The sequence below is a fragment of the Crocodylus siamensis genome, chromosome 1 (assembly GCF_052110815.1).
Source record: "Crocodylus siamensis isolate JL-2025a chromosome 1, ASM5211081v1, whole genome shotgun sequence".
Taxonomy (NCBI): domain Eukaryota; kingdom Metazoa; phylum Chordata; order Crocodylia; family Crocodylidae; genus Crocodylus; species Crocodylus siamensis.
This window is the reverse complement of record NC_143395.1, coordinates 61,193,407-61,217,647: the sequence shown is the minus strand read 5'-3', so window position 1 is coordinate 61,217,647 and position 24,241 is coordinate 61,193,407. Positions and strand designations below refer to the sequence as shown.

Sequence of the window (24,241 nt, the reverse complement as noted above, 5' to 3'; positions counted from 1 at the left end):
AGATTTTTTTCATGATGTTACAGTTTGATCTGTGTAATCTTTTGTGCCAGAAGTGGAAGTTAAGCCATAGCATTTAAATATGTTTTGTTCAGGTTTAAAATTAAACCAGTCTGGCTTCACTATACTTGTATAGTAATGGACAGGCAAAACAGTTGCCTCATATATGCTGACAGGCATTTCCAAGCCATAACCACTTCCCTTAAAACTGTTTAGTGATACATCTGTGCACAGCCTTAGTTTGATTTAAAACAATTTAATTTTTATACACATTGTTTTATATGTTACAGCAAATTGCACATTTTTTACCAAACCAAAAAAGTTTTGCAGTTCATTAGAAGCTACAGAAATAAGATAAATCATGCCATATTCTGAAAAGATAAATTCAATACTAGCTACTTTCCATGCATCTAAAATAAAAATGTAATAGACTATTTGTTGTGTCTAATAGATATACCTGTAGATTCCTGACAGACAGCAGATCATCCACAATATTCAGTGGGCTACATGCCTGGAATAGCATATATAATGAAAATACTCATAATATTAAGTACACATAAAGAAGAGGAAAAGGTGGAACCTTGCTAAATTCCTCAGTACATTCGTAGAAAGCCTACAGAAATGTACATACTGATATCAAGTAGATTGCTATTATTGTGTGCACTTTATTTTTCTGTAAAAAAGGTGGAAGGATTTAATTCTTGATTCAGTGCACTAGTTTTAAACCAGTGATACCCTCCTTAAGTCAATGCACTGGTACAAACATAAAACCAGTGTGACAAAGTAGCATCTCAGGTCCTATCGTATGTTAAGAGAATATTCACAACTAAACTCTTAAAAGTTTGATGATAACAAATAATTTAACATTGAGCTTTCCCTCCTTTTATAAAAGAAATAGTACAGTCTGAATCACATGATCATCTACAGTCTCAAGTTAATACAAATGTCATTGGACCGTCAATTTTAGACATCCAATTGTAGCAATGTATAATGCATTTTTACTCATGTACTAACTTATCACAAGAATTTTACCTGTCTTCCTTGACTTTAATGTTATTATTTGGAGGGTTTTTTGCTCTCGTAAAAGTGTTATTTAATTAAAGGCTTAATTAAAACTCCCACTGAATTCTGTAGAATATTATCAGTTGCACTCCAGTGCAAACTGTGCTGGGCGTGCGGACAGCAGCCATGCCAAGAGTCAGGTAGATTAATTTTAAAATGATCAACCACCATGAATTTTCCAGACCAGTCCTGAGTTTTAGGAGCAAGTCCTCAGCTGCCTGAATAATCCATGAGATGGGATTTTTCTCCTGAATTTGAAAAGTTGGTTCTGGGATCAATACTAAGCAGCATCCTTCTACATCTGGTCAGTGCATGGCTCAGTACATGGTTGCCTGGTTTCACATGAATGTAACTATGCAACTTGTTAAAAGCCCTGGAGATATTACATTTGTTGCACTATATAGTCTGTTTTACTGTGACAAAAAGCCAGCATTTACAAGTCCAGGCTGTTTGTTGCACCAAAAAAATTGCCAATCTGTCTCAGAATGGTGTCTCTGTGACAAATGTAATGTGTGTACAGGTCTGAGAGACCCTCCTATATCTTTTAGTGTTCTGTTCTGCCTCCCTCCTCCCAAGGAGGATCCCTGATAGCCCACCCAGCCTACAAGCTACCAGAGCCCTGCAAGGGCTGGCTTGCAGGAAGCTCCATCAGCTGTTCCTGCTGGTGGCAACAGAGACAGGCCTGCAGCAGCAGAAGACTACTCAATCGGCCTTTGTGCAATGACTGCCAAACCACCCCTTGCTGACCTGGGCAGCTTGCAGGCAACCCTCTCAGTGTTGCTACTGGGCAGCAACAGTGATGGGGCTACAAGGGTTGATTGGGTGATAGAGACCATCTGATCCAGTGTGCCACGACAAGTGGTGTATTGTGCAATATGCATATTGGGCAATGCTGTCATTGAACCTATGCCACTCACTGAAAGACTCCCCCAGGGGTGGGGGGGACTAAGGAGTAGCCCCCCTATCAGTCACAGCTGGACAGCACTTACATACATGCAGGGAGGCTGCTCCAATGTACTGTATATCTAGCGTGTCAGAGCAGAATCAATTAATTGAGTCTGCTGGAACACAAAAACTAATGCGCTCCAGTAGCTTCCAACATCATGTGTATCAGCGTCCCCATGCTGAAAAATCGTGGCGGGGTGCTTTGAACTAAAACTTATCAAGTGAGCTTTACCTCAAAGCACCCTGCTGCCATTTTTTCAGCGTGAGGACACTGATACATGTGATGCTTGGGTGCCTTTAATTAGTGCAGCTCACTAATTAGCCTCTCCTCCCCGCCCCCTGCCTCCCAGAGCACGTCTGTAAACATTTGGAGAGCATGTCCTTGTTGTGCTTCATCCAGGGGGCTATGCACACATTCATGCCCCATAATGCTATTTTTATTTGTAGGTCTATAAAAATAATGTGCGTCTAAAGCACAAGAGAGAACTATAGGCTACCTCCTCAACTAGAAGCATTATAGCCATACATTTTACCTGGGCAAATTAGCTCTATCTCTCAACAGAACTAATTTTTCCAGGCACAGTGCCACATAGAAGTGGCTATGCTAATTAGCAGATCTAAATATCCCTCCCATAATACTGTACTAAGGCAACTATGCTAACCAGAACCTGCAGTGGATAATATTTTTAGCTGTGGTGGTCTACAATTGTCTGGGGCTGTGTCCCAGATTTTGGTCCCTGAAGGTTGATTGTTTTGACTGATTTCAGAACTAATTTCTTATGCACCTCCTGCCCAACATAGCTTTCCTTGGATGCAGTGTGGAGGGTGAGGTAGATGACTACAAAGTTATTCATATTGTAGCTGAGAATGTAGGTGGCTATGAGTATGTTGCTATACTTAAATCTCCCTTATTGTTTGGAGAAATAGGTTGCTATGTACTATTCATGAACTTTCTATCACACACTTTCACACTCAGTACTAAGAAATGCTGCACATTATTTCAAGTCATAGAAAAAGTTTTCAGTCCCACTTTATAAGATATCTAGATCTATTCCAGCATGCTTAGCATGACCTTCCTTGGGCATTCATGCTAGGAACTTATTGTTGTCATAATTAAGACTATATTATGCATTTACCATGTTCTGTTTTCTCCCACTCAGATCAGTTTTCACCAGAACACTTCACTCAGTGTCACATCCTCAGTAACAGTGATTTCTATGAAAATCTGAGATTTTTCTACTTCTGTCATTTCAGCAGTAGGACTTTATTTTTCTATGCAATGATATTTTTTCCCATTTGAAATCCAAAGCACTTAAAAAGCTTTTACGCAAAACTTAAAGAAATAAAAATCTGAAATATTCAACATCGAAAACTGTAGCCCAGAATATGAAAATTTCAGAAAGCAATTAATTTTTAAATAGAGTTTTAAAATATAAGCAATTATGCAGAGTTAACCATAGCAACCCTTAGCATCCCCACTATAAAAGTTGCATACCTACAGCACCAACTTTGCAAAGCTAGCCAGATCTCTTGCAAAATGTACTTATCTGTACTTTACTATAACTTAGAACCATGCAAAACTATCAGTTAAAATACATTTACTGTGTAAATACAATTTTTGCATATGGAGTCATTAACAAACAAGATTCTAATTGTAATAAGTTTCAGATCGAAGTACCATTTGTATTTTTCAAAATGAATCTTGCTGTTTCCTATTAAGGTAGTATAGAGAAAACAACAAGAGTTTTGCCCTGCCTTACAGGAATATTTCTTTAGAAATGCAGGGTTTTTGGCTGTAGCTATGTTCGTCTAAAGACATAGGCAGGCAAGCTTCTTTGGGTAGATGTCTTAAAGATGGACAACTTTAGATGGATATCTTTTATTAGACCAACTGAGTACTGTAGTTGATAAAAAGTTTTTTAGAAGCTTTTGGGCACAAGCGCCCTTCTTCAAACATAGGGAGTCTCTGCTGTTCTGAGATCTCCAAGGAATGAAAGAAGCTAAAAGTGTGATAGGAAGTTAGCAAGAATGTAAATAGGTAGAAATTAGGAAAACAAAGGGTAGGGAAGGGAGGAAACGAGGGACAAATAGGTAAGTAAAGGAGACTCTACTGTAGTTGAGTTCTCCAAGGTAAAAAGGAGTCAGTCTGTGAAAAAGTAAATAGTTGGCAATTAAGAAGGCAAAGGATAGAAAAGGGGAGGAAGGGAGGAAAGAAAAGTGTAAATGTCAGATCAGGCAGGTACCTGGTGAATCAGATGTCAGGCAAGTTGGATTGTGTCATAAATCCAATGTCTATATCAAGTCCATCATTTTTTGTATCCAGTAGATTTATGAAGTGAAGTTCATAGGCTTGTCTATGAAAGGTGTTTTGTAAGCTCCCTTTGAACTGAAAGATCGGAGAGGGAATGATTGTCTTGTGAGATGTGTGCACCCACAGGTAATTGGATAATTTTGTCTTTGATGGATACATATTTTCCGTCAGGGCATTTGGTGCACTGGATGAGATTTATAACATTTCTGGAGGTACAGGTGTAAGATCCAGGAATGGCTACAGTCTGATGGAGGGGTGATGATTGTTGAATTTTTGGTGAAAATCAATCAGATACTGCAATGATTGTTTTCCACCAAAAATCAGTCAGTCCCTGATTGATTCCACTCAAAATTCAATAATCATAACCCCTCCACTAGACTATCATTTGAATACTCTAATACCAGCATTTCCTTTTTGGACACCATGATCAATATCCAAAATGGTAAACTACAAACCACCATATACAAGAAACCCATGGACCAATATACATATCTACACAGAACCAGCAGCCACCCTAAACACACCAAGAAAGCTGTAATTTACAGCCAAACGCTCCAATGCCACCAAATTTGCACCAAGAAGAATGCCTGTGATCGCCACTTCACAAATCTCAAAAGGGCCTTCACTCAACAAGGACATTCCTCAAGAGAAATAGATCACACTTTTGAAAGAGCCACCCAGATACCACATGAAGTTTGTTACAATACAAAAAGAAAATCCCTATGAGCTGCACACCATTAGTTATGGCATACCACCCTTCCCTGGAACTTACACAGAAAATCCTCAAACAATTGCAACCCATACTAGATGAGAAACCCAATTCTTAAACAGATCTTTCTAGAACCATCCATCCTAGCTTTTAAACAAGTACCAAACCTCACTCATCACCAGAAACAAACTCTCTATGACCCAAACCACACACAATGGATCCAGACCATGCCAAGGCAAAAAATGCAAAATCTGCCAACACATCTCCACCATTCCCACAGTAACCACACCCCACAATAGAACCATCATCATTCCTGGATCTTATACCTGTACCTCCAGAAATGTTATATTTCTTATTCAGTGTACCAAATGCCCCAATGGAAAATGTATAGGAGAGACCAAACAACAACTGTGCACTGGAATGAACACACACCAAAAATCCATCAATGACTAAAATATTCAATTACCTGTGGGTGCATACTTCTCACAAGACAGTTACTCCCTCTCTGATCATTCAGTTCTAATCTTCAAAGGGAACTTACAAAACAGCTTTCATAGACAAGCCTACAAACTTCACTTCATAAATCTACTGGACACAAAAAATGATGGCATCAATATAGACATAGGATATATAGTTGGTTTCTTAGTTGGTAGGGTCAGAAGGGACCTGAGCAGATCATCAAGTCCGACCCCCTGCCATGGCAGGAAAGAGTACTGGGGATCAAACGACCCCAGCAAGGTGTTCATCTGGCCTCCTTTTAAAGATCCCCAAGGTAGGAGCCAGCACCACTTCGCTTGGAAGTTGGTTCCAGATCCTAGCCACCCTGACAGTGAAGTGGCATCTCCTGATGTCTAGCCTGAATCTACCTTCTGCCAGCTTGTGACCGTTATTTCTTGTCACTCTTGGTAGTGCTCGGAGGAACAGGGACTCTCCCAATGCCTGCTGTTTCCCCCTGCCTAGTTTGTAAACGGCCACTAGATCCCCCCTCAGCCTTCTCTTCTGGAGGCTGAACAGGTTCAGGTCCCTCAGCCTCTCCTCGTAGGGCCTGCCCTGCTGACCCCTGATCATGTGCGTGGCCCTCCTCTGGACCCTCTCCATGTTGTCCACATCCCTCCTGAAGTGCAGTGCCCAGAACTGGATGCAGTACTCCAACTGCGGCCTGACCAGTGTCGCATAGAGGGGGAGGATCACCTCCTTGGACCTGCTTGAGATGCATCTGTGGATGCATGACAAGGTACAGTTGACCTTCCTGACTGTGTCCCCACACTGTCAGGACATCTGATTCACCAGGTACCTACCTGACCTGTCCTTTTAAACTTTTCTTTCCCCCCACAACTTCCTCCCCTCCCCTGCCCGCCTTTTCTACCCTTTGTCTTCTTAATTTCCAACTATTTATTTTTTCTCAGACTGCCTCTTTTCTACTTTAGAGAACTCAACTACAGTCTCCTTTACTTACCTATTTCCCTCTCATCCCCCTCCCCTCCCCACCTTTTGTTTTTATCCTATCACACTTTTAACTTCTTTCATTCCTTGGAGATCTCAGAACAGCAGAGACTCCCTATGCCTGAAGAAGGGCGCTTGTGCCTGAAAGTTTGCAAATAACTTTTTTACAACTTACTCATTTGGTCGAATAAAAGATATCATTTCTACCCAAAGAACCTTTCCTGACTAGAAATGCAGTTTTCTCGTCCTACAATTTTTCAGGAAGAGCTACCAGTCCTGTTATACCTAAGTATATTATTTGTCAGACTACATCGCAGCCACTATCTTTTTAGACAAGGGGGATTTGGACATATTGCTAGAAGAGGATATTATACTCTATGGTCAGGTATAGACATTACACTTTTACCAGTACAAGTGTACAGAAACCAGTCTATAACCATGACAGAACAGAAATTCAGCACACAAAGACTGGTTTAAAAATTGCAGAACCCAATCTAAGATTTGACACCCCCTCCCCCCCCCCGCAAGGGCAGGACACCCCAAGGATGTTTTATTTATTTGCTACTGATTTAAATTATGCCACTTACAGCAAACTGTGTGACTTGGATCAATTCTGCCTTGGGCTTTTTGAATGCCTGTACCTAGCCTTCTCAGATGAAAAAAATACAAGGAATTTTAAGCTAAACTTAATGAGGCATTCAGGGCCACAGTCACAAATGTATTTTTGGTACCTAAATCCTATTTAGGTACCTAACTTACCATTGAAATCAATGATGTGGGCTTGATACCTAAAAATCTTTGCGAAGTTGGGCCTTATTTCAGAAATGATATTACTTTCTGCCACGTTGGAGAATGAGCAACTTGTATTGAACTCATGTATCCAGTTCAGATGTGCAAATAATCCCTTCCATGTCACCAGGAAGTATTTTTAATACTGATAATGCAATGTTGACAGATGGCTATGAAGCAGTAGAAATGATTCAGACAGACATGTGGCAGAGCTGGATTCAGTTGGACATTGTGTTCCTAACACAGGGTGGGCAAAGATATGATGTACCATTTCTCTGTTTGTAGAAAAGACTGACCTGACTTGCAAAGTTTAGCTCCAGATTTGAATCTAAATTGTGAGGTGTCAAGTATTGGGCTTATTTGTCTGAAGGAGATCAATTACAGTTATGTAGACTGGCAACTGATGGCCACTTCCTTTTATTAGCCAGGAAAAATGAAAGTAATATAGAAGAATCCAGTGGATCCTTAATTAAAAGATTAGTAGTCTGAAGACCTGATTACACCATCCTTCATCTGAGGATGATGTGCAGCGAGGGAGAGAATATTTGGTTCAGAGGATCTTCTCACCAGGAGTTACTTATTCAGGGCCCGGTTTACTCCAACTTAAGTTAAATGACAACATTTTCGTGGGCTTTAATGGAAGTAGAAACAGGCCGTAATATGTAACCTGACCATTTGTACATGAACATTATTATCACATTTTCTTCTATGTGGGTTCCCACATCATTGTTATAGAATAGTAACACTCATGAAATCTCATAGCTGGCTCATGACAGTTGTGACAGTCGCACAATTCATTGGTGTGTGTGTATATCTCACACAATTACTTTTTAATGAAAGGAGGACTATTAGGATGAAAACAAGACAAAAATATTTCTATAAATTGCCAGACACAATTGATTGCTCCATCACCTTGCTTAGGGAGATGATAGAAATATTATATTAAAAAACTTCTTGAATTTAAAATTACATTTTATATAAAAGACAGAATTTCATTACATTTCTGCTCATGATAATACCACATCCATGTTGATCACTAAATCATTCATGTCTCCTTGATTGATAGGAAAGATGAAATATCTCCAGAGAAGACAGGTAGCAAAAAACTTGAGGACATTTCTTCTCTATCTACAGGTAAAATTAGAATTACTTATTTTCTGCCTGCCCATTAGCACAGATTTGTTAGAAACAATTACTGCTGAAATTTAGAACAATTTAATTTAGCAAGTGCAAGAGAAGTATGAAATGTTTGTTTGGTGAGGTACAATCAAGAAAAAATGCTTTTGCAAAATAATTTATATAGGGCACATTTGAATTTCTATACTGTACAGCATATCTACTACTCAGACTTACCTTCCCACATTATTTTTTATTCCTGGGGTGCATTTTAACAAACTAACCTTTTCTAGTTTAATTTGTCACCAGCGGGATAGTACAGTGGTAACTGTAGTTCTGTCATAATAGAAAGTTTGGGCTATTAACCAAAATTAGTAGACAGAAAATAGCTGCATAATTCTTTATTTTCAAATGTTTAGCAAGGAAGTTAAACTGATGTCAGAATATTAATTCAGGATTTTTTTTTAAAGAGGTATGATATGAAGCCCTGTTAACTAGTGTAATATACAAAACTTGAAAAAATTAGCTCTTCCTTTGAACCCCAGCCTTAATGTGGTCTCTGTGAGTGCCATTCAAATGTGTGCCCAAAAGCAATAAACTCCGGAGCAATACAGTCTGCAGTTTCATAGAATCAGTGGACCAGAAAGGACCTGGAAGATCTTCAAGTCTGGTCCCCTGTTATAGACAGGAGGTTAATGAGTTCAAACTAGCTCAATGATGTGCTTATCCAGCCTCTCCTTGAACACCTCCAAGGATGGTGACCGCACCACCTCTGCCGGGAGTATATTCCAGGTTCTAGTTATCCTTACAGAGAAGAAGTTCTTCCATATGTCCAATCTAAATCTTCCCTCTGTTAGTTTGTGACCGTTGGTCCTTGTCCTCCCAAGGGATGCTCTCCTGAAGAGTTGCTCCCTCAGATCTTGGTGCTCCCCCCCGATATCCTTATATGTGGCTATCACATCACCTTTCAGCTTCTTCTTACTCAGACTGAACAAGCCTAGTTCCCAAAGTCTCTCCTCCAGGCTCCTGATCATGCAAGTGGCCCTTCTCTGTACCCTCTCAAGCTTATCCGCATCCTTCTTGAAGTGTGGTGCCCAAAACTGGGCACAGCACTCCAGTTGCGGCCTTACCAATGCCAAATAGAGGGGAAGGAGCACTTCTCTGGATCTGCTGGCAACACATCAGCTGGTGCCCGCCAGAGTTCTGTTCTCCCTGCTGGTGAACCCCCAGGTCCTGGTCAGATGTTGTCTGGCAGCGGGCTACAAACTATAGTTATGGTGGAGGTTCTTCCTACCCAGATGAAGGACCTGACACTTTTCCCTGTTGAACCTCATCTGATTCTGATCAGCCCATGGGACCAGTCTGTATAGGTTGCCCTGGATCCTTACCCAATCCTCTGGTGTGCCTGCATTTCCCCATAGGTTGGTATTGTCAGCAAACTTAATCATAGAGCATTTCACCCCTTCACCTATGTCATTAATAAATATGTTAAAAAGCAAGGGTCCAATGACCAATCCCTGTGGGACACCACTGGAGACAGCCCTTGAGGATGAGGCCGTCCCATCTATTACAACTCTCTCAGACCAGCCTCTAAGCCAGTTATCCACTCATCTTACCATAAGCTGGTGCAGACCAGTATCCTCCAGTTTAATTGAGATAATTTCATAGGAGACAGAGTCAAAGGTCTTACTGAAGTCTAGGTAAATAATGTCTACCTCATGTCCCTCATCCAGCTGGTTAGTTACTAGGCCTGTGTGAATAGGCAACTATTCGATTCTGATTTAGCCAATTTGATTTGGAGATTCAAATCGCCTTTCTGATTCGATTTGACTGAATCACTTCAGAAAAGATTCAGAGAGATTTGGAGATACAGCCATAGGGTATAATGGAGAATCAATGAAATATCTATAACTTTTGTTGTTTTGGGCTGATTTGGATGAAACTTACAGGGGTGGTAGCTGCTGCTAAGGGCATGAAGCTTGCCAAGTTTCAAGGTGATAGGCACAGGGATTTACAGGAAACTGCACCTCAAGCTGCTGACAGGCAAAACTCATGTTGTGTGTGTATGTTAGCCACAGTGGGGTGAAAATTACAGGCTGAGGCCACAAAGGTTGCCAGGTTTCAAGGAGAAAGGCACAGGAGTTTCTGGGAAACTGCACCTCAAACTGCTGACCAGAAAAACTTATGACATAGGTAATAGTGTGTGTGTGTTAAGGCACAGGGAGGTGAAACCTGCAGGCCTGCTAGGATCTGAAAAACACAAAACCTGCCATCTGTCAAGCTGTGATGGCTTATCTTGTGTTTTTATGTTTATATGTTTATTATGAAGAAAACAAAATAGTTAGAAAAATATATCTTAGGAAGCTTTCAGGTTGAAAAACCCTTTGTCGGGCTGAGGAAGTGTGTGCAGTTGGTGTGTCTCCTGGTCCTGGATGGAAGGAATAGTAGAGAAGCCAGAGGCTGGCCTGGCCCGCAATGCAGGCAAGAAAGCCAGTCAGTGAAAATGGAAATGGAGGCGTCATGGGGTGAGGGACAGGCCGGGGGAGGGGGATGTAGCAGCACAGTGCAGAGGTACCTGGGGAGTCAGATCTATCAAAGACAACAAAACCCAACTACCTGTGGGGGCGCAGTCCTCACCAAAAAAATACTCTGCCTCCAGTCTCTCAGGCCTGATCCTGAGAAGGAACAAATTACAAACCACTTTTCACAGCTGGGCCTATGAACTGCACTTCATCAGTCTCCTAGATACGGAAACTCATGGACTCAATATAGATTAGACAGTGGAGTTCTGGTACGCTGCGACCTGCCAGACATCTGACTCCCCAGGTACCTCTGCACTTTTACCTGCACTGCTACATCCCCCTTTCCCACCCTTTGATGCTGCTGGTGCTATTGGTCTTGAGCCAGCTAAGTTATTTTGACCTGACATGGTTTACAGTGGTGGACCAGGCCGAGGTGGTAGGGGAGGAGGAGACCTCACAGGGGCACACTACCATGTTGTGCAGAGGCCCCAGCCCCAGGAAGGGTACTCCTGAACACACACACACAGTCCTACAAGTGTTGCTGGCCTGCAGCCAGAGATGCAGGGCCTCAGAACCCAGACTCCCCCTGCACCGCTCTCCTTGACAGCTGACAGGTGTTGTGGCCTGGTCATGTAGTTACCTGGCCATGAAAGGACACCAGGTTTGTTAAGCATGACCTACTCTCCACAAAGCCATGCTGGTTGTTTCTTAATACCTTGGCAGTGACCAGTTTGTGATTGATGGCCTCCTTAACAATTTTTTTAAAAGTTTTTCCTAGGACCAAAGTCAGACTGACCAGTCTATAGTTTGCAGGGTCACCCCCCTCTCCTTTTCTTAAAGATGGGTACTACGGTGGCCCCCTTCCAGTCATCTGGGACCACTACTAAGTTCCACAACTTCTCAAATATCTTCACCAAAGGCCCTGCAATAAAATCAGCCAGTTCTTTTAGGACTCTATGATGTAAGTCATCTGGCCCAGAGGACTTAAAATCATCCAGTTGTTCTAAGAGGACCCTCACCTGGTTGGGCTGATTTCATGTTGTCTGTTGACTTCCTCATATTCCCTGGGCCTCTGGACAGGTGGACAGCTCTTGGTAGCTTTCTGGAATAGTGGTGTAAAGTACCCATTTTGGGGCTCTGCCTTTTTGTGGAGAACTACTGTGGGCTGCCCTTCTGTATTCAGTAGGGGTCCCACAGTGGAGCTCAATTTCTTCTTGCTCCCCATGTACCTGTAGAAAGACATTTTGTTGTCCTTAATTTTGGATGCTAACTTAATCTCCATGCCTGCTTTGGCTTTCCGTATCTTATACCTGCAGACCCTGGTTATATAAGTGAACTCTTCTCTGGTTGCTGATCCTTTTTTCCATTGCCTAAATCTGTCCTTTTTCTTTTTTCAAACATTATCTAGTATCCCTGTTGAGTCAAGTGGGTCTCTTGGCTCCTTTCCCACTTTTTAATTTAATGGAAATGGCCTCTTTTTGAGCAGAGAGGATTTCTCCCTTGGGGAGGCACCATTGCCTCTGAACCCACAAATCCTCCAGTTGCCATCTCAGAGGGCCTTTCTAACTGAACTCCTGAGTTTGTCAAAGTCTGCCCTTCTAAAATCTAGGACCTCTGTTCTACTAATTGAAATCCTAGCTTTCTGGTGGATGGTGAACTTAATCACATCATGGTCACTGTCACCCAGAGTACCACCAATCCTCAGGTTGCCTACCATATCCTCCCCTTTGGTAAGCACTAAGTCCAGAAAGGTTTCCCCCCTAGCCGGTCCTTCGACAACCTGTGACAGGAATAAGTCATCAATAATTGCCAAGAAATTGGCTGACCTGCTGGACCTGGCCAAATGATCCCCCAACACATGTCAGGGTAACTGAAGTCATGGCAATCAGGTCTTTAGTGCTGGCTGCCTCATCCTGTTCCCTGGAAAATGCCTGATCATTCTCCTCTTCTTGGGAAGGAGGCCTGTAGTAGACTCCCACCATCAGGTTACCCTCTCCTGAACCCCCTTATATCTTGACCCAGAGGGTCTCAAGGGACCTCTTCCCACTATCAAACCTGACCTGCAGGGAGGGGTACTGCTCTTTCACATAGAGGGCCATCCCTCCTCCCTTCTTCCAAATGTGATCCATCCTGTAGAACCTATAGCCATTGATATCCACAACCCAATCGGGCGTGTCATCCCACCAGGTCTCTGTCAACCCAATAAGGTCAAATTCCTCATCTATCAGAAGGAGAGCCAGTTCCTTCTGTTTGTCGCCCATACTTCTAGTGTTCCCACAAAGGCATCTGAGTTTCCCTCTGGTTGCCTCAGGTTTTCTGTCACTATGCAAGTATCTCAGGATGTTGGTGCTCATTTGAGTGTCTAGCTATGTTCTGGGAGTTTATTTCCATTTGCACACATACCCAAGAGTGCAGCATATTGAGCCAGATCAGAGCAGTCCCTGCTGGCAGGTCATCCAGGGAGTCAGCCTGCCAGCCCAAGGTTTCTCCCCCTGTCTCAATGTGCTGCAGAGGGGCTGGCTGGGGCACAAAGCTGCTTCAGAGTGGGGCTAATTGGCAGGCAGCCCCCATACTGAAGCACCTGCATGCCCCAGCTAGCCAAGACAGCATCTACACATGTATAGTATTTCTATTTACAAGTACTGTCCTGCACAGTGAATTAGTTTAGTCCAGCCTGATAGGGGCACATATATAGACACCAAGATGTTTACTATACAGATAATTAGTTTACTGCATGGTAAACATTTTGTGTAGATGCAGCCTTTGAGTACTACCTTGATGCCAGCCAAGGCATAGCTTCTAGAATGGGTGAGGACCAGGTTTCTTGGACTCAGAAACCAGGCTGAGTGCACTACCTGGTTATCCATGGCAAATCCAGTGAGGTGTTTTCTGGCTCAGTTCCTAGAGAGAGACCCTACTTCTTTAAAGGGATAGTGGGCATCCAAAGTTGCATGCAGTGAAACAGATAGGTCCTTTAAAATAGAACAGCATTTATTAGTTAACAGCAAGATAGCAGGCAGAATCCTTGTGTCCCAATGCTGAGGCCAAATCCCAGGCAGAGTTCCTAAGCTAGGTTGCCTTTTCCCTCAAGACTCAGGCCATGGACAGGTATTATATTTGTGCAGGGAAAAATGTCTTTTTCCAAGTATGAAAGCTATGTACAGGCATTAATATTTTGGGGGTAGGGAGGGGGTTGGAAAAAGAAAAGCAACACTTTGCAAAAATGTTAGCATTTGCAACCAAAATAGAGAGCGAAGTTTTCTAGTGCCATCTATAACACCTGTTTACTTCCCTTGGGGTCGCTAGAACCCCCGCTATCCCACAGACTTCTGCTCTTCCTTTTCCCATGCAAGGGGCCCTTCCAGGGAGCCCTGTGGAGACCCTGCTGCCAGCCTTTTGAACAATGCCAAGCCTGTTCAAACTCCAAGGCTAACTCCAGCCCTTTGGACAGCACCAGACTTCCTATACAAGGATCCTCAAGAATGCGTGGGAGTGCTAGGGGTGAGGAAAGCAGCTGCCTCCCAGGTCAGCAGTGGGGGCTGCAAGCTTAGCTCCAGTTCACCTACAGGAAGGAAGAGTAGGGATCACCTCAGGTGGCTAGAAGTTGCCTCTTTCCTGCAGCTACCTCCAACCCATGTTAGGGAAGGAGAAACAAAGGAGTGCCTTCCTATTGCCCTGTGGCTGAGAGACCATCTTAGTTGCTCTTCAGTCAAGGGGCTGGAATGCCTGCAAGTTTCCTCTTAACACTTTCTGGCTTTGCAGCTCTGGAACTGAATGACTGTCCATAGTTTCAGTCTCCTTGTGTCTCTGGAAGTTCCTTCCTCAAGGCTCTCTCTCACACTGAGACTTCTCTGATACCACTCCTTCCAGCCAGAGACAGCTAGGTGCTGGAGCCTGAATTCAATAATACTCCAATGCTTCTTCATATACAAATGAATGCAGTGTATTCTTGATAGCCCCTCTTCTAGTAGCTGAAACATGTGTAGAGTTCCACCTTGACCCCCAGGTCTAATTAACCCATTATTTCCCAGATTACAAAAAAGAAAACTGCAACATGCAATACTATGGTAAAGAAATATTACAAAACAAAGCAGAGTTTCTCACAATAGAGTATAATTGTAACAGAAAAAAATAGAGCTTGGTACAATGGACCAACAAGTATAATTTGTACTGCTACAAAAATTATGGAAGTTTATCAAATACAACTTCAACTATGTATCTTTGCTTCCAAATTCAGTTGTCTCCAGCTGGAAAATTTATGAATCTTTCAAGGTTGTTTTGTTACTTTCAATACTATAAAAGATGTAAATAATAGAAACAAAATTTAAAACAAGCAAAATCAAGTATACACTTTGCTATACTGAGCATTAATTAAATATAGCAGAATATAATGTATCTAGTCTGTTCTTACATATCCACATGGCTAAATTCCACTTTCAGTTAAACATATGCAACCTCACTGACTTCTGTTCCTAACGAAAACCATGCATTACATATAAGAGAACGAGTTTCAGTTACAGAATAATTCATACTACTATAGCCTAGGCTTTCTCAACTCATACATACACTACATAGGAATCATATCTCCTGTCAAATGACAGCCAAAGTGACAAAGAAGAGTGACAGTTATTTGCCTTTTTCCTAATGAATGTCCCTTTCTCACTTACTTTCCATTTTGAACCCTAACAGGTGCCCTCATCACATCTGCACCTCCTTATGCATCCGTTCCTATTGGTACACTGCACAATGAAGTTGTCAATGACACAAAGACTCTTATAAAGGTGAGGACATGCTATTATCGTACCCAGATATTCATTCACCTTTAATTTTTTAAATCGGGGGGGAAAAAAGAGAGTGGCTTACAGAACTCTACAGTTCAAAGCCATTAGTGCTTCCTTCTGTTCACTGCAGTTAAGAATGAAGGGTTATATTAGTATCTCTCTTTTGTATTCTAATCACGAACAATGTTTGTGCTCACAGGTATGGATAAATACAGATATTATAATGGACTTGAAGCAGTTTTCCCTCTTTTTCCTTGAACCAAGAGTCTTAGGCTTATTACATAATTGTATTGCTCTTATTTAATGTAGAACAGTGATTCTTAATCACAGCATTCTGGAGTACCTTCAGATCCTTTCAGGGTGCCTCAGGGAGCCATGCTATATTAAAACCACTACATATGCACGAATGATTTATAAGATAAAACCAGAGATTTCAAATAGGTATTTGCAGCATAAAAATAATTGTGACCGTTTGTGGTCTGAGTTGTTTGCAACAGAAAAATTGTTCTATTATTTTTCCTTAATCAAAAAACAAATGAAAATTAAGAGCTGGCATTTCCAAGGGGTGCCTTGAGTCTAGCGAGGGATGCCTTCTATCTGGAAAGGCTGAAAGCCACTAATGTAAAAGCAGTGAAAACTGACTCTTTGAACTCTCATCTACAGAGTAGGTAGAATATTTCTAGTCTTTCTAGCCCTTTTTCATATCTACCCAGCCAAATGATAAACAGAAATCTTCACCGATGTCTCTCCAGATCAAAAAAGCACCATCAACTTCAAAGAGTGGACAATAGAGTTCCATTACCTGCTAATGGTAAAATTCACATACACGTGCCCCATTCTGGCAACGAATCTATGACTGGCTTTCAAAAAAAAACCCCTCATCTGATCAGGCTTTTCCAATAACATAACTAGTGGGTAAGTGTGGCACCAGGCATGAGCACCAATGTTGAGGGGATGTAAGAATGGTAGCTGCCATCATTATAGGCCCAAACAGCACTGCTGCCCCCCAGGTCATAGGAACTACCTGTTAGGCCTCTGGGTTTTTCATTTCTAATATAGCATTGAAATCAGAAACATTCCAACTAATCATTTCTCTCATCTGTGCATTACCAATAATATTTACTGTATTGTTTGGAATGCAAGTTTACTTTTTTCTCCAAAATGAAAGCAAAACCTCACTCAATTTATGCATGAGTCAATCTATAATCAAGTTCCCTCTATTACTGATTTTATTACTTGATATGTTTTTGTGCATCCAGTAAAAATACCAAGTCAGAAATCTTTTTAAATGCAGTTTTATTGCAGTATTTTTACTGCATTTAAACCTGGTTAATTCAGGCCTTGGCTACAGGAGTCTCCCAGAGGATTTCATAAGGGTATTGTAAAGGTAGTTCAAGATATTTATCTGTAGTTGGTCACTTGTATTCCAGGAGTCATTATTGATGCCAAAATGAACGTGGACCAACAGTGTGGGGACACGGTCAGGAAGGCCAACCATACCTTCTCATGCAGATGCATCTCAAGCAGGTCCAAGGAGGTGATCCTCCCCCTCTATGTGACACTGGTCAGGCCACAGTTGGAGTACTACATCCAGCTCTAGGTGCCTCACTTCAGGAGGGATGTGGACAACATGGAGAGGGTCCCATGGAGGGCCACTCACATGATCAGGGGGCAGCAGGGGAGGCCCTGCGAGGAGAGGCTGAGGGACCTGAACCTGTTCAGCCTCCACAAGAGAAGGCTGAGGGGGGATCTAGCAGCTGTTTACAAACTAGTCAGGGGGGACCAGCAGGCATTGGGGGAGTCTCTGTTCCCCCAAGCACTCCCAGGAGTGACAAGAAATAATGGTCACAAGCTGGCAGAGGGTAGATTTAGGCTAGATATCAGGAGGCGCTGTTTCACAGTCAGGGCGGCTAGGATCTGGAACCAATTTCCAAGAGAAGTGGTGCTGGCTTCTACCCTGGGGCTCTTTAAGAGGAGGCTAGATGAACACCTTGCCGGGGTCGTTTGACCCCAGTACTCTTTCCTGCCATGGCAGGGGGTTGGACTTGATGATCTGCTCAGGTCCCTTATGACCATACAAACTATGAAACTATGAAAAAACTGTTTTTCCTAAAACTAAACTTCAAAACACAGGCTTGACTTACATGCAGGATCAACTTGCAATTGAAACAGTCTGGTAATTCACCAGGGCAAAGTAGACAAAAGGGCTAGGGGCAGACATTCAAAAAGCCAGAACCTGAATTGATTCAATCTTTGCAGGTTAATCTGCAATGCTTCAACTGATTTGGAGGTAGATAGACATTTCCTTTTCATTCCAGAAATGTATGTACATGTCTGCAGTGGCTCAGGTAGAAGCTGGGGGATGCTAGAGCAGCCCTCCCTTCCCTTCCATAGTTCTGAGCTGAGGAGGGGTGTGGCCAGGCTCTAGCAGGAAGCTATGATTAGGGAGTGAGGTAAACACCCACCCTGCATGCACCATCCCAGGCTTTTCCCAACTTGCTGCTCAAGGGGTGGGGAGTGTTCCCAGACCCTGCATCTGTTGAGGATACTGAGCTTTTCAAATCTCCTTCTCCCTGCTTCTTCATACTGTCTGCAAACCAGGTCATTTCTAACACCTTTCTCTGACAGATTGCAGCCAGCAGCCAGCAGGTGGCTTGTCAGAACAAAATTTATCATCCCATCAAGCCCTACAAAAGAAAACATCTCTCTCATTAGTTTCAAGCTCTTCTTATCTGCAGGGTGAATTTGCACCAGCTGTCTGCCTTTATTCTAGTGAAATTGGAGACCCACACAAACACCTCTCAGCATTAGCTAGCATGGGAAGAGTCTGGGCATGGCCAGATGCCAGGTCCCTATCATGAAAGACAGGCAGGAGGGGGAATTCCTGCTTGAACAGCCAGTGTGGGTGGGGGTTCACCTCTGCCTCTGCAGTCCCTCAGCTAGCTGGAGCAGTGATAGGGTTCTGGCTAGGAAGCAGAGGGGCGGAGTCAACCCTGCTCTACTCCAGAAGACAGCCCAGCCCAGCCCAGGGCTGCAAAGCATCTGGGATGCTGGGGGACTCTGATTGAACTTAGACCAGGATGGGGTCTGGGACAGACATTGCGTAAACTGGTTTGCCCCAAATCAGTTAAGTCTGACACTACATTCAATCAGGTTCATCTTAAACCAGTTTCAGCCATTCTGAAACTGGTTTATGTGCACTGGCCTTATGTTCTGTTACAGGTTTAAACAAGCTTCTGATCACTTAAACCAGTGTATGTATAACTTCTGTCCCTAGCCAAGAAGTCTTAATTCACTTAACACTTATTGGGGAGTTTTGGAGTTGGGTTACAACAGGTTCTGATAATCCAGAGCCTCTAGTACATTTCAAAATAAAGTGACTCAAGTCCATGGTATCAGGTTCCTTACTACTCCAACAACAATAGCAGTAGCTAAAAGAAGCATGTATGTTTTGGACCTGGTACCTGTGCTGTAGAAAGGCACAGAATCCATCGCTCATTGTCGAGAAGCCACCAAAATGTATAGGCTTCCATACGGACTGCATACAATACACTTGTCTGAAACAGGAATCTTAACCAACAGTTGCACAATAACTCAGAGAGTCATTTCAGAACCTACTGACATGGGTATCTTTCCTCTTCATTTGTACATAGCATGGTTTCTTTGGCTCTTCTTCTCTGTTATCATCACAAAATGAATTTCTTGTCCTATTTCTTCTTAAAAACTGTCAAAGTGCATGTGGTCAGTCATGGGACAGCTCTTTCCAGCAACCTAGTGCCAACCCAGTTGATGCTAGAAAAGGAAAACCCACCTGTCTGTGGGATTAAGGCAGATTAGCCTGCTGTTCCTTTGGGCCAATTTCTTTTTGATTAATTTCCTCTCTTATCCTCTTGCTTATGCAGTATAAGTAGTTCCCATATGTAATCATTACAACTAATATAATCAAAACTGCATGCAGAATTAAGAGAATTTATACATGTGTTCTGGGAGGCCAAGGAGTGGGGGGAGCACTTTAATTAAAGTGGATCTCAGAGCCGGTCTAATTAAAGTGTCTGGAGCGTCATGTGTTTCAGCATCCCCACTCATCAAAATGAGTTTTAGTTAAAGTACCCCCACTGGCATTTTTCAGCATGGGGGCACCAGAACACATGACACTGGAGTCTGCTGGAGCACAGTAATTACCACACATCAGCAGACTCGATTAATTGAGTCTGCTCCAACATGGTGTAATTAAAGCTCATCAGGGCAGCCTTGATGCACATGTATAGTGCCCTTAGTGTCCCTGAGTGAGGTAAAAAGGGTAGTATTTGTTAAGCAGTAGCCATAAGAACAGAATTGTGCCAAAATAAAGAAAAAAGTCCACACCCTTTCTATTTTTAACAGACAATAAAAAGAGCAGCAGGGGGCACAGAAAAGGTTATCTAGTATTGCATTCATTCTTTAACAAAATGGGTTGGCAACTGGTATAGGGTTGAATTCATGACCACAACAGGAGTTCTGAAGAAGAATTTGAAACAGACTTTGATTGGAAATTTCTCTTTGAAATTCTTATGCTGGTTTCTGAGATGCTTATCTTTCAAAGTATCCAGTCTGTATGCAGCACTTAGCTTTGTTGCTAACAGGAGCTGAAGCTACACTATCAGTTAGGAAATTACCAATTTGGACAAATGAGATGTGGATTTTCTGCTATTTGAAATCTTTAACTCAACAGTGGGGATAACCTTTTCAAAAGTATCCAAGTAAGTTTGAAACTTAAAGCCTACTTTCCTCAGTGAACTGGAACCAGATTTTTTAAAGGAGTTAAGTACTTAAATACCTTTAAAATCCTGTCCTTAGGCAATTGGTGGTCAACATTTTTGGCAGGAGTACCATAAATTAAGCCCTGTGCCCTCCAAGTTTACCACTCCAATATCTTTCCCCACTCCCCATTCTCTTCCCCCAGCCCAATTTGCTGCTGCACTGCCTACCCACTCCCAGTCTTCTGTATGCCACATACAGACTACCTGTGCCACTTGTGACATATGCCACAGGTTAGCCACATCGGCCTAAGGCACTTAATGCTAAGTCCCATTGATCTGCATACTGTAGATAAACAACAAGTTATCAGACATGATACATGAATTGCAGGGTAAAATTGTATGGCTTGTGTTATGCAGCAGGTCAGACCAGGTAATCACAGTGGCTCTTCGTGGTTTTAAAATGAATGAACAAACACCATTAAATAGGACATAAGCTCACAGGTCTTTCTGAAAATGCCCAAAGTATTTTCCCTCCTTTTTTCTAGGGGCCATCATGCTTTTCCCATTTGATAAAGTGCTGTATTTAAAGAAATGTTATTAAATAATCACAACATGAATTAAAATAATAACTAAAACCCAATTTTTTTTCTCATTTATATTTATATAACCTGATTGTGAATAGTCTTATGCCATGATAAACACTAGTAGGATGCTTTGAATAAGTGCTTAATACATAAAAGTCAGCAATGTTTTCACTACTATTAAGGTCAACCATATGGCTTCTCTCTAGCCCACCCTTGCCAACCTTACACTGCAAATCCCTAAATGTAATCCCTAAGCAATCCACCCTGACCTCAGAAGCTCTGCTGCACATCAGGGCATGAGACCAAGCCTGCCTCCTTGTCCTGGTCAGAACTTAGCCAGGTATTATGGGCCAAAAAACACAGGAATTTTACCAGGACACCAGCAGCAATCCCATAGTTTCTGGTTCTGACTTCCAGTCCTTCTGCATCCTGATTCCTATCTCTACTGGCTGTAGTTAGCGTCAAACACAGAAAAGGCAGAACCATTCCTAGAAAGGTTCTGCTCAAGGAAAAGAAAGCACAGCATGCAGAATCATAGAAAAGTAAGGCTGGAAGGGACCTCCCGAGGCTACGTAGCCCAACCTCCAGCCTGAGACAGGGTCATTCATATCCAAACCCATTGCCTAACTCAGCAGTTCTCAACCTTTTTTGTTCCAAGGCCCATTTGTAAACATTGATGGCCAGTCCCAACCCAGATTCCCTCATTCCTAACCCACTGCCTCAGCCCCCCACAGGGTATGTGGGCAGGGAGGGATGTGTAGGTCATGGGGAGCTCCAAGCATCCCCTTGCAGGCTGGAACTCTGGCAGTCTGCAAGGGAAAGCCATGATTTCCCACATTTTTCTCCTTTAAAGAAGCATCCATTTTAAAGTTTGTTGATCTATTTTTTTAATTTGTTCACAACCCTTTCATATATTCTTGCGACTGACAGGTCGACAAATGCTGGTCTAACCCATTAGCAAAACTATACAGTCAACCCCAAGACAACCACAAGACATAAGACCCTAATATGCCACAGATAGAGTAGGGGGACCATGGCACCAACATCTTGCTGCTGCTAAGGTTGTTAAAATACACTCAAGATATCCAACAGAGGGCCATACCCCCTGCTACAAAGGAAAGAAAAATTCCCCATGATCCATAAAATTCACTCCTGACCCCAAATATGGAAATCAGTCTGAAGCTGCAAAGTAACATGTAGATAAAGAGGAGCAGTATACATGGCTTGGGCTAGTAAGTGGTTGACGCAAAGTATCAACATAAAACACAATACGGTTCAGCAACCTCTGCTTGTTATATACTGGGTGCATCTACATGTGCCATTAATGTGCAGCAATAAACTGCTTATTGCTCCGCAGTTTATTGCTCCAGAGAAGCTCCCAGGCATGCCATTTATACATGTGCTTGGACTGCAGCACATTGAGTTGGGTCAGAGCAGTCCAGGATAGCAGGGGGCTGGGGAGGAAAGGTCAGCCTACCAGCCAGGAGCTGCTCCAACCAGATGCAGTGTGCTGCAGAGGGGCTGGCTTGAGCATGAGGATGCTTCAGCATTGGGCTAGCCAGCAGGCAGCCCCCACACTGAAGCACCCTTGTGCCCCAGCCAGCCAGCTCAGCATCTACACATACACTGCTGCACATGAAAATACTACCCTACTGTGGAGTTCTTGTATTTCATAGTTTATTAGTTTCCTGTGCACTAATAGGGACACATATGTAGATACTGAGATGTTTACTATGTAAGTTAATTAGTCAACTATGCAGTAAATATCTTGTATAGACACACCCACTAAGTGGTATGCATATATATGTGCACGCTCCTACCAGGAGGTGATGTTATTTTGTGTTCTGTTGCTGCCTGCTGTTGTACTTGAAAAACATTCTATTAAGTGGTGTGGAAACATTGCCCTTATGAAAGACAACCTACCCTGTAGTGATATTCCAAGGTGTTCCACATGTCATGGTGCTAGAGTCAGGATCCAAGTTTTCCTTAATTTTAGAAGAGATACATGAATTGTTACGGGCTCAAAATACTGTTCCCTGCAAAGCAAGACTTATCCACTACAAAAAACAAACAGTTGCTTTAAAGGAAAAACGTTAAATCCATGTCCACTTCAGGGAGGATCAAGGGGTCTTCTTCCTTTTTTATTGCCAAGGACAGCTTACTAAGTAATGGCTTGAGCCACTGGACACCAAGTTAAAAGGAATGCATAGCATTGCAATGGACAACATTCAAGACATCCTACAGGAATGCAGCAAAGTTTTTGAAGAAGACCTTGGTGTGTAAAAACTATTTTTTACTACAACACAGAATCATAGACAATTAGGGGTGAAAGGGACCTCAGGAGGTCATCTAATCCAATTCCCTGCTCAAAGCAGGAACGTTCCCAACTAGAACATCCCAGCCAAGGCTTTGTCTAGTCAGGTCTTAAAAACCTCCAAGGATGGAGCTTCCACCAACTCTTTCGGTAACTTGTTCCAATATTTTGCTATCCTCCTAGTAAGAAAGTTTTTCCCAATATCTAACCTAAATTTCCTTGCTTCTTGTTCTGCCTTCTCCCACCGCAGAGAACAGCCTAGCTCCATTTTCTTTGGAACCACCTCTCAGGTAGTTAAAGGCTGCTATTAAATCTACTTCCAGTCTTCTCTTCTCTAGCCTAGATAAGCCCAGTTCCCTCAGCCTCTCCTCAGAAGTCATGTGCCCCAGCTCTCTAGCCATTTTTTCTGTCCCCACACTGGACTTTCTCCAATTTGTTCACATCCTTTCTGTAGTGCGGGGCCCAAAACTGAGCACAGTACTCCAGATGTGACCTAACCAGTGCTGAGTACAGGGGGATAATCACTTCCCTTGACCTGCTGACAACAATCCTACCAATGCAGCCCAGTCTGCCATTAGCCTTCTTAGCAACAAAGGCATACTGTTGTCTCATATTCAGCTTATTGTCCACTGTAACCCCCAGGTCCTTTTCTGCAGAGCTGCTGCCTAGCCAGTCAACCCCCAGTCTGTACCCATGCATTGGATTGTTCCGTCCTAAGTGCAGGACTTTGCACTTGTTCTTATTGAACCTCAAGATATTTCATTTAGTCCAATCCTTCAATATGCGTAGGTCTCTCTGAATCCTAACTCTACCATCTAGCATATCTACTATTCCCCCCAAGTTGGTATCGCCTGCAAACTTGCTGGGGGTGCACTCTATACAGTCTTTGATGTCATTGATGAATATATTGAACAAAACTGGCCCCAGGA

General features: G+C 42.6%; 1 protein-coding gene across 1 annotated transcript in view; it reads left to right on the top strand.

The window, feature by feature from the left end:
• Positions 1-24,241, top strand: part of IMPG1 (interphotoreceptor matrix proteoglycan 1) — a 128,805-nt gene that overhangs the window by 34,681 nt on the left and 69,883 nt on the right. Inside the window, exons 6-7 of the mRNA XM_090059571.1 lie at positions 8,323-8,390; positions 15,584-15,675. Coding sequence (XP_089915697.1) covers positions 8,323-8,390; positions 15,584-15,675 — 160 coding nt within the window. The remainder of the gene's footprint in view (positions 1-8,322; positions 8,391-15,583; positions 15,676-24,241) is intronic.